Source organism: Lacerta agilis, chromosome 15, assembly GCF_009819535.1.
Source record: "Lacerta agilis isolate rLacAgi1 chromosome 15, rLacAgi1.pri, whole genome shotgun sequence".
Lineage (NCBI taxonomy): Eukaryota > Metazoa > Chordata > Lepidosauria > Squamata > Lacertidae > Lacerta > Lacerta agilis.
The window spans coordinates 36,141,680-36,161,332 of NC_046326.1; the positions used below are offsets into that span (position 1 = coordinate 36,141,680).

At 43.5% G+C, this 19,653-nt stretch overlaps 1 protein-coding gene across 29 annotated transcripts in view; it reads left to right on the forward strand.

Moving 5' to 3' along the window:
- The window catches only part of MSI2 (musashi RNA binding protein 2), a 394,953-nt gene that overhangs the window by 3,445 nt on the left and 371,855 nt on the right, over nt 1–19,653 (forward strand). For 28 of the 29 annotated variants that reach the window (XR_004427934.1, XR_004427936.1, XM_033171346.1 and 25 more), the window contains exon 5: nt 3,012–3,053. Coding sequence is in view for 26 of the 29 variants with exons in the window: in XM_033171346.1 (XP_033027237.1) it covers nt 3,012–3,053 (42 nt within the window). In the remaining 3 variants the exon portion in view is untranslated. Of the gene's footprint in view, nt 1–652; nt 675–3,011; nt 3,054–19,653 lie in introns of those variants that run through there. The other variant, XM_033171369.1, reaches the window with a different exon arrangement.

The window sequence follows — 19,653 nt, forward strand, 5'->3', positions numbered from 1 at the left end:
TAAAAATCCAGGCAGGAAAAAAAACCTTTTGTAAACATGGGTTGTACAAAGAAAGTACACTGCTTTGGCCGTCCTCCCACCTATTGACCATTAATCCCGAGAGTGTATTAATTACCGTTGTCGTTTATACAGTGCCATTAACTACGTGGCATTCTACAGAGGAACAAGAGAGAGAGAGAGAGAGATCTTTGTCCCCAAGGAGCTTACAGTCTAAAACTCACAGTGGGAAATATGGAGGGGAAGGAGAGAAGAGGCTAGCAAAGGATATGAGAAATTGCTTTTTACATGTATGTAAAAGGCTTGGCAGCCACAACCACTTTCTCATAGGGTGGTGTTGGGACGGGGAATCGTGTTAAGCAGTTGGTTGCGGGTGCACCCACATCACTTAGTTTGTGATGTAAGCAAGACCAAAACTGCATTTGTTTGACCATGATGTGGTCCAAGCACACTCGGATTGGCATGGGGTTACCTGCCCCAAAATCTACAGTTAAAAAGAGAGAGAAAGCTAAGATGGGATTTCGCTTTATAGCTGCTGACTTCTTAGACCTCTGATAGTATCTTGTCCTGCATAGCATTTGACTCTGTTTCAACGTTCAGCACAGGAAGCAGCTCGGTTGGGTATTGACATGGAAGGCGCCGCTCTTGTTTACAGTTACGTTAAAAGCTTGGTTTAGGTAATGGCCATTCATATCAGAAATAGTACTATTATTATTAGTCATTTCCTAGAGGACTTGTAGATACAGTAAGTAGCATTGTATCTAACTAACTAATTTTTATTTTTAGTAGCCTTTTTTTTCTGTCGGCTGTTCTTTTAAATAGTTGACAGGGATACGCAACAGGTATGGATTTGCCGTGTGGGTCGTGCTTTAAATCTCTTGGTTGCTTTAGGCTGACATTTCCCCCATTTTGGAGCAGTCAAAAGAGTCACTGTACGAAAGACACCCAACCTTTTGAGTTTAACCTATGCTTTAGAGCTTGATGACTTACATCAACTCTCCCAAACATTATAGTTGGTTAATAATGGTAGGCCTGTTCTCTAAACCCCCCCTCCATCCCCAAACTTTTAGATCACTCAATGGGAAATCTGTACCTGTTGTATTTCTCTGGTAGAAAAGTATCTAGCCAGTGCTGAATATATATATGTGTATATATGTAGACAATGTTAATCTCTATGAAAGGGTTAGCTTTGTAGATTAAGGATTTTATGAGTTTTCTCTTCATGCTTCACGAACTGTTACAGTGGTATATAGTCACTCATTTCTCAGGTATATATATGGTTTTTCTTTTCTTGCTTTTTAATTTTTTTTAAAAAAGTTTTTATCGTAAGTGGAGTGTGGTCTGATGACACACGCCAGCTAAGGGACAGAAGTTGAATGAGAGCGGGTTGGAAAATACCCCTGTTTTATGCAGGCAGTGAATAGGTTTTCTTAACCTGCTGAAACCGACTCTGATATTGGTCCTCTGAGCCAAGCTTTCTCTTAAAGACTCGCCCCTGGTTTGCAGGAAGAAGTTAGGCTTTAAATTGATGCGAGTAGCCTGCAGTGAGTAAATCAGCTGAAGAAGCTGGTGAGTAAGTTGTGAAAATTATTTTCAGGCCTGCAGTCTTGTAGCCACTTTCGGGGTATGTGTGTGTGAGCCCTGTTGACCTCAGTAGGAAATAGGATTGTGCTTTGTGCATCCTATTAACTTGGTTAACGGAACCTGTACACCATATCTGCAACATGCTTATTCATATCTAAGGTTAATTCTTTCATAGGCAGTTTATGAAGAAGCTGTGTCAGTCGGAATCGCTTCTCTGCCCTGTTCTGTCCTCCACCCAAGTTTGCTATGCAGAGGTTCATAAAGGTGTACATGACATTTTTAAATTAAATCAAGTGATTCAGAAATACTGTATTTTGAGCAGTGTCTAGGACCAAAGGAGATTCGAGACCAATAACATTACCCTGTACAAATTTACTTGAGCGGGGGAGTTAATTCACTGTGGAACTTGCTTCCTAGTGAGTGACTTTAAGACTGTAGCTTTAGGAATCTGTTTTATTACCTTTTTTTGAGATACCCGTTGACAAGTCACCGTTTTTATTATTTACGTGGCAGCTATAAATCTGTGGTTTTAGCACCTTGGATGACAAGAGTCCATTGTCAGTTAAGGATACAGCCTTAAAAATTCTATGGTTTGGTTCAGAGTTTTATTATCTGATTTATTATTTTATTCTCATTTTTAGAAGGGTGGGAATTTCATGTTAATGAATTAAATCAGCTTTAAAAAAAAATCAAATCTGCCTTAAACAGATACTGATTTTCATATAGTTAGCCTCGGATGTTCAGGACTGTATGATAGTTGTGGTTGTGTTTTTTTTCCTTAAAGGAAGTTTTTTCAGAGTTAACATCCTTTCACCCTGCTAAAAGTGAAATTGGGGATACACAGTTTGGGGTGGGAAAAGCTTTCCTTTCAAGCATTCCAGCTGTTCCCTCCCCTAACTGGCAGTTGCCGTTTTTGTTCTTTCTTTTAAATAGTTTTCTAAAACTGCAGAGGCCTTAAGAATCCAAAAGAAAACAAATACAAACAGCACGAAGATTGTGTGCATTGAAAGTCAGAATGGTTTGCATTCCCCTCCCAATTGCTCATATTTTTAAATGCGTGCAATCTGCAGAATATGCAAATTGAGTATAGCATCCAGGATTTGATGGTCAAATTAGCAACAGGGAACTCCTTCCTCTACTTAGCTCAAAATCTTTTTTTTAAAAACAGTACTGTATATTGTTGATAGCTCACAGAACACATTGTTGGTTCACTTTCTGTGTGTTCTCTCTCCCCCCCCATATATGATCACCTCCCCCTTACACCTCTGCACCCCGTTAGTAACCATGCAAAACTCAATGTACCTGAGAAATGAAGGCTTAATAATTCAGTACAGTATCTTTTTTTGTTTGTTTTTTTTGCCTCTCTGAAGAATCTGCGCAAATTATGTTGCTTTTCATTTTTCTTTTCTCTCCTCCCTGCTCCCCCACAGATTGACCCTAAAGTTGCATTTCCTCGACGAGCTCAACCTAAGGTAAGAAAGATCAATAATGGGGGATTCAAGGCATCCTGAGAATCTCACATTGCTGAGCAATGTAGAGTGCAAACTAAGAGAGGAATGGACTGTGTTGAGGTGGTGGGTGGGGAGAGGAGCAGAATTTGCAACAAAGACTTTTAAGGCTGGAATACCTGGTGTCTGAAGGTTCTCTGAAACCTACTGGTATGTGTCTCTTGCAGATCCATCTTGTGTCATTGTGTGTTTGGTACAAGTAGCCTTTCGTGTCTACCTTGGATCTTAATAATAAAAATGACAACTATGTTGAGCGCCTGTGGTAAAGGGCTCGTCTGTTTCTCTGTCTACTTTTTGGTGCCTTTATGTGGGGCAGTTTTTAGTTTTGCTGCTTCCCAACGTGCCCCCTCTTTTTCCCTAGTGCATAACTTTGTGAGAAGTGCTAGTTCACTCACAAGCTTTTGAGCCAGGGAGCTGGTATTGGAAGGCCTGAGTTCCTCTGAGCATTGCCTGCGGAAGAAGCGTTGGAACAAAGAGCCTTAAGTTTGATTGGATAAGTGACCTGTTCTCCACCCCCCCCCCACTCCCCGACTTTTTCAGGGCCGCCTTGTTGTAATGCATTTGGTTGCTTGCAAGGACATGTCAGTCACGTTCAAAAGAGCTTTTTGTCCGAAGGCTACCTCCAAAACAAAACTCAGAACCAAGACTGCTGTTGGGGCCAGCTTTTCAGGGTTGGTTCTGTTAGTTCGCAAGGTGGTGGCAGTGGTGCTGCATTCATCCTCTTAATGTGGAGGAAATACTTTCGGCATATGCGATGTTTTTCTTTCTTTTTTTAAAAAAATGCAAGCTGAAATAGTCCTTCTCAACCAGTACTGGAACATCTAGCGTCAACGCCACGTCCCCCAGAGTTGGGTCCCGTTAGTTCTGTCAACTTGGACAGAAACTCATGGCTAGAATCCCTCTGGTCTGTGTTCTTGGAAGTGGAGGAAAGGTGGAATCAAATCTGTCTGTAAGAGAAAGACGATGTGCCTTGTGCCCATTCTGGTTAGGGAGGGGTTAATGAAATAGTTGTACAGCACAGGCATGAAGTGGTTAGCACAGTAAGTACAGTGTAAGTTATTAAGTACGGGGTAGGTTTGGTCTGCCCAAGGTGGAACACACAGCATTGCTTTCTTAGAATTTATGAGTACAACTATGAAATTGGTATGTTTGCTACAGTTTGCTGGGCTAGTAGGAAGCCCAGGTTTCTACAGAGTTCTCTTTGACTCTGCTTCTCCACTGCCCCCCCCCCTCTTTTGACTTGGAGGAATCTCAGCTGCCGAACCTTTTTAATTCACGTGGTTTCCAAAGCTAATTTATACTGAATTCTCTTGGAACTCCCCCCGCCCTGGCACCATTCTGCCCATTTGTTAAGAGGAAGGATGTCTTCGAGTGTGATACTGCAGGCACAAGCCAGCAAGGGTATATGTGTCAGAATTGGACCGGGAGAAGCTGTTCAAATGGAACACTTGTTTGTGGCATGCAACTCTTGGCGAGGGAAGGAACTTAGTCTTGTGCAACAGTGGTGTAAAATATAAAAGGGCGTCTAGAGAAGAACAGCGTGCAGCTCTTTAGAAATAGCAGTAGTGGACTACCACCCGGTGATGTTGGATTTTAAAACTGTTGAATGATGTTTTGGTGGTAATAGTAGGGAAGGAAACCAAAAGCTGTGGGAGACCAGCTCCCAGATCTAAATGTGTATGTTCCTGTATAGTGAGATGCAAAAATATATTAAAAAACTTTTTTATATCTTCCTAGAGTTCCTAGAATATGTAGCTGCTTAACAAAATATTGACCGAGACTATTTGATGTATTCAACTTTTAAGTCACATTTGAAAATAGATTTGCACCACCCTTCTAAAGCACAGCAATGAAACTGCTTGGTGGGCCTCCCTAAGGAGGGAATTCTGCAGGTGCAGCGCAATAGCTGAGAAGGAGAACAAACTGCCCTGGGTGTGTGCAGAGCTCTTGTGTGGGCTGATAAGGCAGAAGCATAAATAATTTTGTAAGCCACTTCTGCTTATTGGCCCCTCTTCTGCCGGGCAGCTTAAGCAGGTACCAAACAATATCCTCCCAACCCCCCCTTCCCCAGGAAGAGACAGAGGAATGTTTGGGCTAACCATGGTCTGAGCTTCCAATGGGAAAACCATTGCACAGAGTGGCTTGTCTGCTTTAGTGTTCTTGGGCATATATGCTTCTGTCTTCATGGTGCAAATGGCTTCTAGAGTGGTGCAGTGTCCAAACCTGGAGTTTGTTAATTCAGATGTTGTGCCAATCTAAGATGCTTCAAACCTGCTTCAAACCATGGTTTGTCAGTTCAGGCAGAATGCCCAAACCATTGTTAAGCACCCATAACTGTGGTTTGGCATGAACTAAGCTAACGAGTTTGCCCAGGTGGAATTATCTGCAAGGCTGATACATAAGCCTTTTTTTAAAAAAAGAAAAGAAAGAAAGTCATCTCTGCATTCTATAACATTGGCTAGAAAAGTTGATGGGCAAAACTTACAAGGATAAATTCTGTCTTTTTTCTGTCTTAATTTTCATGTAAAATCCCAACTGCATATTAGAAATGGTTTCTTTACATATAGGTCCTGAACGTTTCACATTATAGAGTTTTTGCTCTAGGCTGCACTACAACATCATTTATAAGGTTGCATTCAGGGGGGGACTCATTGAAATCAAACTGTTAAATTCAATGTTAGCTGTACTCTGAGTTGACCCATTGAAATGAATGAACATAGCTGGCCTAGGCCTATTGATTGAATTTGATTGCATCTGAACCAAGTTAGTCAAGATTACTCTGAATGCAACTTATTCTGATGCCAAAGTGCATAGACCCCCCCCCCCCCATTCTTGCACATTCTTTTCAGTTCACATTGGACATAGCTGTCAACTTTTCCCCTTTTTAAAGGGAAATTCCCTTATTCCGACTAGGATTCCTCGCAAGAAAAGGGAAAAGTTGACACCTATGCATTGGATTTCACAGGTTTGAGCATGGTTACAGGAAATGGACTGGCATATATGTACAGTATGTCCGATGTGGTAGGAAAACAGTTGGGAAGTGCAAGTGTGTTGATTGCGTGCTCTTGCACAATGTGCATAGATATAAGTGTGGTAACTCAGTTAACACTTTCTGATACAGAATGAAAGTGAAGTAGATTCCTTAAAAGCATGGTGGATATTTTGTATGACCGCCCAGGTTCTCTGAACAGGATTCAAAATTGCCTGAACAGCAATATGTCATACAAATGCCGCCTTATTTTCCAAATTTAGGAGGCTATACGAGTGTATTTCAGGGGCACAGTCCAGCCCAAAGTTAAGCACTTTTTAAGGTCCACTGGTTTTTAATGGAGAGAATTAAGAACCCATTTCATGTTTGTGCCCTACAGATTTCATTGGAAAAGTGCCTAACTTATGATTGGATCTTGTCCAAAAGGTGCCTTTCTCAAAGCTCGGGAATACTCTATTTACACACAAAGCAAGGCACTGCTTTCATGTTCTTTCCTGTTATAAAAGTACCTGGAACATTTGTTTTTCACTCGTTGCCTTCATTTGCTGAGGTTCACCAAAATTATCTCGGCTTTTCAGGATACCTTGCGATAGCTATTAAAACTTCTTTCCTTGCAGTGACTTCTCTGTAGCTTGGTACAAACTTCTTTTTTTAAGGCTCAAATCGGGAGGTCTGGAGTTTTAGTAACATGAGAATTTCTCTTAAAGGCCCGCAACCTAACCCCCCCCCTTATTTAGAGGTTATTGTTTCTTCACCCACCCTTCTTTAGTGAGTGTCTCAAAGGTGCAGTGAAAATATTAAAACATATGCTGGCTTCTGCGTTGAGCATGTGGTTCCCCCAGGTGGAAAGCTTGTAGTTTTGCCTCGCACCTGCTTTTTTGGATGTTCCTCCCTATTAGTCCATTCTAATTTGTTGAGGTTTGTGTTTTTTAAAAAGGGGCTTGTAATGGAAAGGATGTGTCAAAGGTGGGCAAAAATCTTCCAAGGCGGAATGGACTTGCAATGCCCATGCTGCTGTGATTCTCCCTGTGTGAGTTTCTCTTAGCTTCCTTTCCACCACGAGGCTTCTAAACTAAAAAGTTAATTTTTCACAGTTAAATGGCCAGTGTTTGCCTTTAAAATGCAGGCGTTCAGCTGAGCTAGTTGACAGTTGTTTCTGCAGAAATGAGTTACTCATGAAATACCTCTTCCGGTGTAAGCAAAGGGCTTTAGGACTTGCAACCTTAGCATCTATCCCCGCTTTGAGCACGGTGGCGATCTTTAACTCCAAGGTTGTTGGCTGTTTTCTCTATGTGTTGATTTGCAATAAAGCTTAGCTTCCTCTGATGAAGTGGAGCAGGGTCAACGACCGTAGCAAGGTAGCCATCCTTTAAAGTGCCCCGCAACTAAGGATGCCAGAGAATTCAGTCAGAAATTGTTGGGAGTGGAAGTTGCCGCATTTTCATCCCAAGGTCAGGAACAGAAATCACACAAGCGAATAAGAGCGCGGTATTTGCTTTTCACTAAAAAAAAAATGCTACACTGTTTTCTGTCGTCGTTTTTGATACTTCCTTTCCATTTAAATGCATTGAAATTAATTACATAATTATGTTATTTTCTGCTGCAGTGGATAGTGAGATAGACATAGGTTTTTGCTGAAGCTGAGCTGCAGTGGAACAGAAACCGCGCTGATTGTGATTGTTTATTATCCTTTATTAAATTTCTATACCTCCCTTTAGCTGAAGATCACAGGGTGGTTTACAGTATAAAGTGATGAACCCAGCAAAGCACGGAAATCGCTGCCTCCTTACATCCCTGGCTAAGATTATCGGTTGTCTTTTCTGCAAATTGCAATAAAGCTGTTGTTGATACAAAACATACAGTGGAGGGATGCTTCTTTCCCCAAATCTCCCATTTTTGTCTAGGCTTCTCCCCCCCCCCCTTTTAAACTATCCGAGAAGGCAGCTGTTATAATTTTTCTGGCCTTTGCTTTGTTCATCTGCAGGAATGCTTGCTTCTTCCTGAAGTGCGAAATCATTCTTTTTGTGCATTTAGTCCCTAACTTGTAGCTGTGAACTGTTTCATGTTTAGTGCAGCCTTGCAAATTAGTCCACAGAAGTTCCTAGCAAGCCTGCGACATGTTCCAAAGCATAGCTGCCTGGGTTTTCATGGGGGCTTTGTGATCTGATCATAGAACTTTGATTTTGTATCATCTTCCTTCGTTACCTGTTTTGTTTCTTGGCTCAATTCCAAGTGCTGGAAGGAAGGTGGGGACTCTTGGAGGTTTTATAGCAGAGGTTGGATGGCCATCTGTCATGGATGCGTTAATTGAGATTCCTGCATTGCAGGGGGGTCGGCTAGATGACCCTGGGGGGTCCCTTCCAACTCTATGCTTCTTTAAATTCCTCTGTTGCCTAGGATCAGGATACCTTAAGAGCTGTTTTCTGCTATATGTACCTACCAGAACCTTAAGTCTGTTTTCAGTGTTACTGATCTGTGTCCCTTTCCCATTAGGGAAACTTGAGAGAATGGGTTTTCTAGCCCTGTTGACTGTGTTTGGACAATCATAGATTAGCTTAATAATCGGAGACATGACTGAGCCTTGCACACAGCCACTTTGTCCCTCTTTGACCCCTTTGTGTAAGTGAAGAAGCTAGCAAACCTCAGTAAATAAACTCTGTTTTCCCATTATGTTCAGACCAGGAAACTATGGTTAACAGCTTCCACATGAACCCACCTGTGAAGCCATGTTTTAAAGTTGGCTTAATATCCTGGTGTGTTTGAATGCCATTGAGCATAGTTTCCCAGTCCAGACCCAAGTGAATGGTCATCAGCAATAGCGGTTAAACATCAATGCTGCATAGTGGTTAGGGTGTTGGATGAGGACTAGGAAGGCCTTGGTTTAAACCCCCACTTGGCCATGAAACTCACTGAGTTGATGTTTCTCACCTTACTTAAAGGGTTGTTGAGAGGATAATATGGCGGAGGCAGGGTGAGAGGAAGCCCGCCTTGAGCTCCTCGGAGGAGAGGCAGGATGTAAATTTAATCAGCTGTGTTCCTGGGTTCTGTCTGCATGGCTTAGGAAATAGGAGGCCAAAGCAAAGTGGCAAAAAGATCCCTGCATCGTTAGGGGTTCTTGATTCCCTCTTTGCTTCACCTTAGGCCAAGTGACTAACATCAATGAATCTTCATCTTTGGTGTGCGCAGGTGTGTGGAGTTCAGAATTTGACTGAGAGTGAATTGGTTTAGTGAACAAGAGCAAGCAGCATAAAGGCAAGGGAATTTGCCTTTTTTGAGAGCGTCAGATTACTGATTCAGAATAGCAACTGTGAATCACTAACCTATGCTATCCTTGGTCATATGGAACGATGAAGTAGCCTCATATTGAGTCATATTGAGTCATGTCTATGTAGCCCAATCCGTCTAACTGGAGATGCCGGGAATTGACCTTGGGACCTTTTGCATGCAAAGCATGCACTGAGCTATGAGCCTTTCCAAGAGGTCTTGTAAGCTAGCTCTCTCAACGGCTGCAGAAATACATTTCGAGGCTTTCGTTGGCCCATTGCAGATTTAACAGTGAAAAAATAGTTAAGAGATTGGTAGTGGGAGCTTTGCAGCTGTTCATCCTGTGCCATCAGCATCTGGATTCCCCTGTGCCAGTGCAAAGCGATTCAAAGGGGGAAAGATGCAGGTTATAATGACTTGAAGGCCCTTGTGGATCTCTTTTCCTTAAGGTAACCTTAGCCCGGGTCTCCACAGTTGCTTGCTTACAGCAGGTCACATCATTTGTAATCCTAAACTACTTTTGCTGTCTGAGACGACTTATAACGGTGCGCTTCAATAAACTCTGGTTCTCATGGCTTATTGGCAGATGGGTGGGGAATACCTGCAGTATTAGCTTTCACCTGCAGTTACTTGCATGATGAAGAAAGAAAGAAAGAAAGACTGACTCTAATGGCCGCCTAAATTTTGTACCAAAACATTTCTTTGTCTTGCGGAACATTGAGAGCTTTAACGAGCTCGAGTGATAAAGTGCACGTGTGAGAACACACAGACCAAATCCGTTGTGTTTGTATTTCTTCATTTGGACAGGAGTTTCACACTCTGAGCCAACAGAGGAAATGCATCTCTAATTCGGTGAATGTTGCCAGTCTCGGAAGATGTTGTTTTTCTAAATGGTTATAGAGTCTTGGAGAGAGGAGAAAGGCTGCTGCCTCCTCTCTCTCTCTCTTTGTCTGTCTTTTAAAACCAAGATTAACTTTTACCGATGATCTTTCATGATAGCTATTGAGGAATTCCAACAGCAGTTATCTTCATAATCAATTTAGTTTCTCTGCCCATTTTGGGTGCTGTGCAACAGTGTCTGCACTTGGTAGAGTTGAGTCTTCTTGGTGGTGGTCCCCTCATCATGAAACACCCTCCAGAGATACATTTGCCCAGAGCCAACACTTTGACACCGGGTTACTTGAAAAAGGCAGGGTGGATTTTTAAAACTTAAATACGTACAGTGTTAAGGCTTCCTAGGGACAGTGTTGATTTGTTATGGTACAAGAGTCTTTGGCATCTTTGCAAGTTTGGGTAAGGGAGAAGGAGGACATGTAAATAAACTTAAGGATGGTTATACATATTACGACTGAATCTGTGTTTCCTTTATTATGTTAGTGTTTAAAGCTCTAAATGGCTTGAGTTCTTAATATCTGAAAGAATACCTTTCCATTCAGTGTTAAGATCAGCATAGGGGGCCTTTATAGTTCCACTACCCTGAGAGGTTCAGGGTGTTGTTGGTGGCCAAAGTGAGGACATTCTCTGCAGCAGATCCTAGGTCAGGCTTCCTCAAACTTGGCCCTCCAGATCATCGTCCCTGACCACTGGTCCTGCTAGCTAGGGATCATGGGAGTTGTAGGCCAAAAACATCTGGAGGGCCGAGTTTGAGGAAGCCTGTCCTAGGATGTGGAATTCCCTCCTTACAGAGGTGTGTCTGGCACCTATGCAATACAGCTTTTGGAGGATGCTGAAGAAACATCTCAGGGCGGTGGGTTTATTCCCCACGTTGGGCAAAAGATTCCTGCATTGCAGGGGGGTTGGACTAGATGACCCTTGTGGTCCCTTCCAACTTGACCATTCTACAATTCTATGTGTGTTTTGGGGACCCACTGTGATTTGTTTTTAAAGGTTGAGTTTTAGATTGTTGTAACCTGCTGTAGACCCGCTGGCGAAGGGTGGGTAATAAATTATAAGAGTAGCTTGAAAAACACCAATTAATTAATTAATTAATTAATAATTGCCCAATTTGGGATAGGCACAGATGATTTGTGTTTTGTTATTCTCTTCTCCTCCATCCCCCTTTGTTACAGGACAGGGTTATATATCACCCCCTCTCTAACAGGTAGGAGAGGATATCAAATGTATATTAAGAGGGCTGGGTGAAGATTGGCCTTTGGCTGCTGTGATGTAGGGCAGCAAAGGGGTCCTTTCAGTGCTTCTCTCTGCTTGCCCAACTTTTGGAGCATCTCTGCCTACTGAGCATTCAGCCGTTTTCAGCCTAGGGGTTGGTCTGCTAATGACTGATCTAAAACCATCAAATTCATTTATTTGTCACTGCCACTGCCAGCCCAGTTAATGATAATAGATTCTTTTTTTAGCTGGTCGCCTTGTCTGATTCCCTCTCTCTCTCTCTCTCTCTCTCTCTATGTTCCCGCCCCCTGATATGCTGAGAATCGGCATTACTGAGAAAACGCAGGTCTTATTTTTAGCAAGAGATGCTGGAAATAGCAGCATGTGCCTTAGATATAGCTTATGTGGATGGGAGTGGAATTGAGCGTCGTGTGTTTCTAGGTGCCGTCTCAAAACCTGGCATTCTGCTGGTACTTCCAGGAGTAGGTGTGTGAAAGTGCAAGATAGGTGGTAACTGTGGGAGGAGCACATTGAAAAGGGTCCATGTGCCAGCTTCCAGCCTGGCTGTGTGCACAAGATGCCGCCCCAAACATGTGTTGGCAAGTGCTCAAAGTTGCAGTGAAGATGGTGTGCTAGATGCTGAATTCAGCACATGGCAGCAGGTGTGGGGAACCTTTGGCTCTCCAGATTTATTTTATTTCTATACTGCTTTATATTTTTAATAAAAATCTCAAAGCGGTTTACAGCATATTAAATCAATAAATGAATAAAACAGTGGCCGGGCGATGTTCCTCCGGACTCATGAGGAGCCTCTTCAGTAGGGCCGGGGTTTTTGTGGGCCTTGCCCCCTAGGGCAGGTGGAAAGGGCCTTGTGTGGAGTGCCCTTCATGCCTCACAGCCGGGCGATGTTCCTCTGGCCTCAGTGATGTACACCAATAGGTGACTGTGAGTTAAGAACATCAAGGGAGAGGTGTGTGCTAACAAAATCCAAGAGCTCCACCCTGTAATACCTCCATCTTTGCCAAACTGGGTCCTTCCAGTCTTCTAAAAACACATGCAGGAAGAGCTGGGTTCCATCTGTAGTCTGAGCACTCCATCTTGGTTCCATGCTTTTGGGCTTCTTGGCCAGCAGGACTTTTCACCCCTTTCGCTGCTGCTTATTCACTTGCCTTCTCCCTCCAAGGCTGATGATGTTGCTCCCTACTGCCAGCCATACAAAATACATGAACTGAGCACCATGACCTCTTCACACCAAAGCAACAGCAGACAACTCGCACGCACACAGACACAGCCTCTGGGTGCACAGTGACTACTCAACCCTGCTTTAAAAAAAACCCTCCTACTTGCAGGAGGGTTTTTTTTTTTAAAAGCAGCGATTGTGCATGCACAGTGTGAGTTGTGTGTGGTTTGTTTGAGCTTTCTGCTCTTGCTTTGACCTGAGTAGGCCATGGTGTTGAGTTCAGATACTTCGGTTGCAATTGATTTCCCATCTGTTGGGTTGCCCTTGACTCCTCACTTTTACCTTTCCATTCTTGGGCACCACACAATAGTGCTCGGTGCCCATTGGGATTGGTGGGGCAGAGGAACGGGAAACTTACCGGTAAATTGTTTTAAAATGTTTTTAATACAGTACTGTGTGTTTTGATGCTGTAACCCGTCCTCCGACTTCAGGGCAGTATTTCAAATTAGCCAGGCGCAAGGTGCATTTTGCACCTAATTATCGGCCACTTGTGATCAATTGAAGATTCCTGGCCGCCAGAAGGGTGCCTGATATCTCCGCCATCTGGAGGTGCATGCCTGGGAATCCTTGGATCTGGACTGTTTTCATACACTGATACCACACCCTAGGCAGAATTCTATCAGTTACATTTTATCTGCATGATTGGAATGAATTTCAGGAACCAAAATGCTTTTTTCTGTGCAGCCTGAGCAGGAGCGGTGAAAAACGTTACAGTGAATTGTTGTGGCTTTTCTTCGCTTACCCCTCCCCGCCCCAGTGCCCTCCTCACAGTTACGAAGAATATTCTTAGGTTATGAATGGTTTGTGTCACCATTAAGAAAAAGAGGTAGGAATAGGCCAGTATATATGCGGACGGTCCCTGGATAAAGTGACCTTTCTTTTTTTTAAGTTTTCAAAGTTCTTAACCTAGTTCTAGGTTGCCACTTGAACTAGCCGGATGTTTCAGTCACAGTTAGTCCATCATTTGAAAAATAAGACTTGAGAGCCATCTTGCCCCAAAATGGCAACTAGAAATTCCGTTTTGGCGGCTGTAACTTTGGTTTAAGGAGCCATTTGGCGCCTAGCTTATAAATCTGAGTTTCTAACGCTGCCTCAGGGTGAAGGGTGGATAGTTAATAAATAGTAACTAATGATAGGTGGGGCTGAAGAATCACAGGAGCCAGAGACAACTCATTATGGCTTTGTCCTCTTTCTTCTCCTGTGTAAAAGACAATATAGACATGATAGTAGTACATGATTATGTGGGAATAAGTCCTTTTGAACTCACTGCAACTTGCTTCTAAGAAGAGCTACATAGGATTTGCATAGATTCTCCACTATCTACCTCTCTTAACACACATGATGAATGAAAGCAGGACATGGTGACGCCGACTCTCAGCCAGGAATTAGAGAGCAGAGAATGAGTTTAGCCAGGTGGGTTGAGGAGAGGAAGGCTGTGCTCAAGTTTTGGACATGGCCCAAGTTGCCCATAGCAAAAAGCCTTCCTTGTTGCCATGTTTATCTTAAAAGGACCGTTCACACATGGTTGTAGGGCAAGTAGTAGCTGGACTTGAGCAGCATGGCTGTCTATCACTGAAGCCGGCAATGTTCATTTGAAATTGAAATTGCCCTTAAGCAAGTTCTGCAGTAAATATGGTTGGGCTGAACTTGTGTGTTGGGGGGAAAACACACCTGCTTCACTGTACTTCTAAAATTCATTTATGTTTAAGCTGTCCTCCTTGGATCCACCCCACACATGTTTTCAACACGTCAATTTTGTTTCTGGCAGCTCGTTGGGTTCTCTGTCTACGAGTTTTTTTTACGTTTGAAACCTTAAAAATCTTGTTCCAGGGATGGATCTGGAGGGGGAAGCCATTAGCGATCTAATTCTGCTCTCTTCTCTTTTTCTGGAAGCTCTACCTAAAAATTATAAGGTTTCCTCACAGGAGAAATTGGGTTTTAGACAGGGCAGGTTTCGCACAGTATGTTTTGCACCTTGCTGCTGGACTGTGTTATGATTCATCCGCATCTAAAGGTGAATCATCAGTGCAGCGTGTTTCTCAGTCCTGAATCTGTGGTATTTAGAGTTGCTAACCAATGCCTTGAAGATCCTATAGGCTGCCCTGTGGATGTAGGTTTCTCTTCTCTCCTACCACCCTCCACAAATAAGCAGACCAGATGGCATTTAAAGTAAAGTGTGTGTCCACTAAAAGTAAAGCAAGGTTGTTCAGAGGTATAAATCCTTGGCCTTAACGCATTTTCCTTAATGCCTGTTTTGGACTCATGGTGGAGTGTCAACCCACCTCTTCCCTAATGAGAACAATGTCCTATACCTATGATGATTGACGGCACAGTAAATCTATAAGGCAACCCCTTCTTCTCTTCTGCCCACACACAAACGCACCACACCCCCCCCCTTTTAAGCCTTCTTAAAAGTGCGGTTTCTGTTTGGAATTCTCTCTGCCCTTGGGCAAGGATGACAGTAAATGCTGCTAGTTGAGCTGTCTTTCTGCCTTCATGATGCCCAAATAGTGTGCTGTTTTTCTTGACTTAGGGAGGTCATTATAAAATGAGTTTGCAAACCTTTGCTGTCAATCCAGTTCGTCCCTATTCTTTGGTAAAGGAGCTGTGCGTGTTGGGTGCCTTCTGACACAGCATTGCACCCTTTCCCCCCTTCTAGGTGACGCCAAATGCTTTTCTTCTGGTCATCATGAGGACTGGTAGCGTGGCATGGCAGTGACATTATGGATTCCGTTCACTGTAGACTCGCTTTATTTGTTAGGTGATTATTATTTAGATTTTAGAAAATTAGTGTCGAATTGGCCTATGGTCACGTGAGGTTGCATAGGAGAGGACTAGGAAGGGAAACCTAGGAATATAGGAAACTGTCTTGGTTTATTGAGCTCGGTGTTGTCTGTTATCACAGTGGTCTGCTCAGATACAAAGGACTACTTTGCCTGTTGTCCATCAATCAAAACATCGGAAAGAGGGTCTGGTTGCTGGGTGGGGAGCACCTGGCCTCTGATTATCTTAATTGACAGATGGGGTCATCATGTTGGAGCTGGTGGTCCTTTGAGTGGCTGCAAGCTATAGAGGTCTTTCAAGGTTAACACAGTTAGAATTGTGCCTGAAAATGCATAAGAAGTCCGCAAAACTGTTTTCAAACTAGTGAGATATCTTGCAACCAACAGATTCTGGTCAGTAATGTGGCTGTCGTATGCTGAACGTATGCACAGCCACACGCCGTGCCTGGAGTTTCCCTGTGTCTTTCTAGCCTTCTGCTTTGCAACCAGTGACCTTGAACTGCCTTGCAGTGTCCTTGATGTTTCACTCCTTGTATTCTTCAAGAGTTCCCTGCATCTCTTATCTAGTTGCTGCTAGAAACCGTCATGGTGCTTTGCCAAGCGAAGGAGTGGGAAGCTCTGGCTACTTCAGGCTGGCCTTATTCTTTCATGAGAGTGAACAACTTCTAGGAAAGGTAACTTTGAGAATGTTCCCGTTTCTTAGAACAGATTCATCCTTGGCTTTGCAGAACATAACAGCCTACATCCTTTGGACTCCTAGTTAGCACTTCTTTTCAAAAGGTAATCCTAGCTGGTACAAGTTGCGATAAAACATTGCTTTCAGAATTTTTTTTAAATTAAAAGAGCACGTCGCGGTTTGTTTATTTACACGGAGCATTTTTAAAATCCTGCTTTTCAGGCTCCCTCTATAAATCCCAGTGATAAAGACATTCCCAGCCTCCAGGCTTGCAATCTAAAAGACACAACACAAAAGGAAAAGGGATGAAGAGGGATGAAGGGGCAAAAGCAAGAAAATTCAGGCATGATTTCTTACTTACAAAGTTAGTATTATTTTGATTTATTTCCCAATCTTTGCCCTGAGGTCCCAGAGCAGGCCACAACAATTAAAAATATCCAGCTGGAATGAAAAGATTACAGCCAAAAATGGCAGGTCTTTCAGTATAGCTGAATCCAACATTTTCATCCCTTGGAATCCAAAAGCGTTCTGCCCACTCATCCAAATGTATTCAGCGTGAAAGGGCACTCTTATGTGGCTGACTAGATGTTGGGGAGACCTGTTGCTTGCCTGTAAAAGTTGGGGTCTCAGAGGCAAACAACATATGAATTTGTGTAATGAGACAACTTAAAAAGAAAAGCAGACATTGAAGGCTTTCATCTGAGTGCCATGGGGAGGGGCTGATTCTTTTGGTTACTTTCCTGCTCGAAAACTCCCCCAAGCCGCTTTTCTCTCCTCACCTGCCCAGTCGAGACGTTCGACATTGATATTTACCTTTGTAAAGCTCTGTTGCTTCTTGACTTCAATTGGAGCCTCCCGAGTCTGCTTTTCATGCAAAATGAAACCACCAGGCTTTATTGTACAAATTTGCATCTGCTGTGTGCGTTGACCTTCAGGTTTTGACCCTGAGTTTAGTACTTAACAGGAGAAAGAGGGGCATGCATTCTGAAATATTGGATGGACTACTTAATGAGTGTCACCCGCCAACATTGGGCTGCAGGTAGCAAAACGCTACAAGCAGACAATTCAAGTAGTGCAAAATGGCAGCTCCTAATAAAGTTGAGTTTAAGAGGCCAGTGGCGTACTTTGGTGATTGGAAGGCTGCATACAAGGAGGTGATGCCTGAAGAATGAAATGAGCTGTGACTTGGTCTTGAACTGAAAGAGCTCAGCTAATACCCAGTTCTTGACGCACAGCATGGTATACCTGCTTCGGCACTGGACTCGCAACAGACTTCAAATCCATGCTCACTTGCAAAGTTTCCTGGACGGCCTTCAGCCAGGTACTAACTCTCCATCTCTCAGCCTAACCCACCTCTCCATGTTGCAGGGAGGGGAATAAACTGTGTGTGCCAGCCAGAACTATTTGGAGAAATACAAAGAAATAACACGAGTTGTGAATGCCAGGGCTCAGCCCCCGTCATCTAACTTAGCATGTCTCTGAGCATGCGCAGGGTGCTCTGCTTGTTTGCTCGTTACTGAGAACCACAGACACATTGTGTGTCGGAGGAGATATAATCTCCAGGGCACCGCATGCCATTTCACAGTTCATTTCTCTTTTGAGCAAATCTTGGCATCTGATTTTTATAGGAGAGGGCTGCTTTGGGGAGGGCCTACCACAGACAGTGTTCCTACCTTTAGCTGGGCAACTTGAAGGGTCCACCTAGTAGTCCTCAGGGCTGGATTTGGCCCTGTCCCTGTGCTTGTTGGCTTAAAAGATGCTGGGTGCCGGTTCCTTTTCTCTTAACTGGACAGCTGCTTCATGTTTTCTTAATAACCTCTAATTTACGTTAATGCATATCACGGGAATCTGCGTCTCTTTTGAAAATTAGGCTCTGCACCCCATGTTGGGAGCTTGCATGCAATAGCAAGCTCCTTTAACACAGGAGAGATCAAAGGAACTTTTGCTCTTTCATAATGTTCTTAAAACTGTTTGGCAGGTGCAGCTCTCCTCTTGTTGTGGGTGACTTCTTTTTAGATTTGCTTCTATGGAACCTACCTAACAAAACAAAAAAAAAGAGGCAGAAGCAGATAACATCACACCACCTGCTTGTTTTTACCTTTTGGCTCTACCTGAGTGGGAATAATTGGAAACGGAGGCAGTTAAATGCCCTTGAAGTGGGCACAGGCTGAGTGTGCAGGCAGGCGGAAAAGGTAAAACTCCTTAATCCAGCCATGAGAGAATATAAAATTCTGTGTGTTCCTGTTTGCTGCCTGTTGAATCTCAGACTATGTCTGGCTTCTTCCCCACGTTGAGACCCATATTGCTGTTAAAACACAAAAAAGCAGAGACTGTGGGCTCCTTAAAGACTAGCAAATCATTTACAGCATAATAGGCTATTGTGGACTGGTTTTGTTATGGGGAGGCTTTCCTTGACCCATAAAAACGGTGTCACGGTGAGGCCTCCATGTAAAATACAGGGCTGTAACTTGATAGTAGAGGTTATGCTTTGTATGCAGAAAGTCCCAGGTTCATTGCATCGTATTGCAAGCTAGAAGATCTCTAGTAGCAATGCCCTGAGACCACTGCCAATCAGAGCAGACAGTACTGGGGCCAGAGGTACCACTTACCTGACTAGGTATGAGGCAGCAGTGTGTGTTCACATTCACCTCTTCCTGGACTGTACCATTTCCAGGCTGTTGGAGGGGTTGCATGTCTGAAGACTTGCTGGTAGTTTTTTGTTTTTGTTTTGTTGAACGTGCCTGCTTGCGTATGGAGAACTTTATTTTCCTAATGTGCTATTTTTCTACCTGTAAGCATCCTCCCAAAACCATGGAATACTGCAGAGTGCTATCGGCTACTTTTATTCCCAAGTGGTTCAGTCCAGAAACATTTTGACCATATGATGAATCATTTGCCCAGACTAGGTCTGCATGCAGACGGTCCCTGGCGTCTCCTGCTAAAATGAATTCGGGTGGCAGAGCTGGGGAATACCCCAGCCTGTGACCCTGGGGAACAGGCGCTAGAGCGGAAAAGTAAATCTTCAAACCCAAGAGTGATCTTCAGCCCAAGCATGCATTTCTCAGTTTTCTCTGGTATATTTATGTGATGGTAGTAGTGCTGTTTGAAGGCCAGCTTTTCCCAATGATGTGCCTTCCAGAAGTTGCTGAACTCCAACTTCCATCACCCTTTTCTCCTGACCATTCGACCTGAGGATGGTGGGTGTTGCATGTGCATGAGCCTGGAGGGCTACAGGTTCACCATCCCCATTCTACACACATTGGTTGGGCTTCTTTTTGCAGGTTTCGCCGAAAGGCTCCCCCCACTTTCCTTTCCTTCTCCTTTCTCCTTCATTGGAGCATTCCTGATCTAGATCTGCCTGTTAGGAGCAGGGAGATGGGCGCTGCTCATTCCTGTTCCCTCCTGCTTAATAATTCTGATACTAAAATTAGTGCTGGTCTCCCTGGGCCATAATTCTTATCTGAGATTATGGAGAATTGCGTGTCCCAGTGATTCATAGTTTT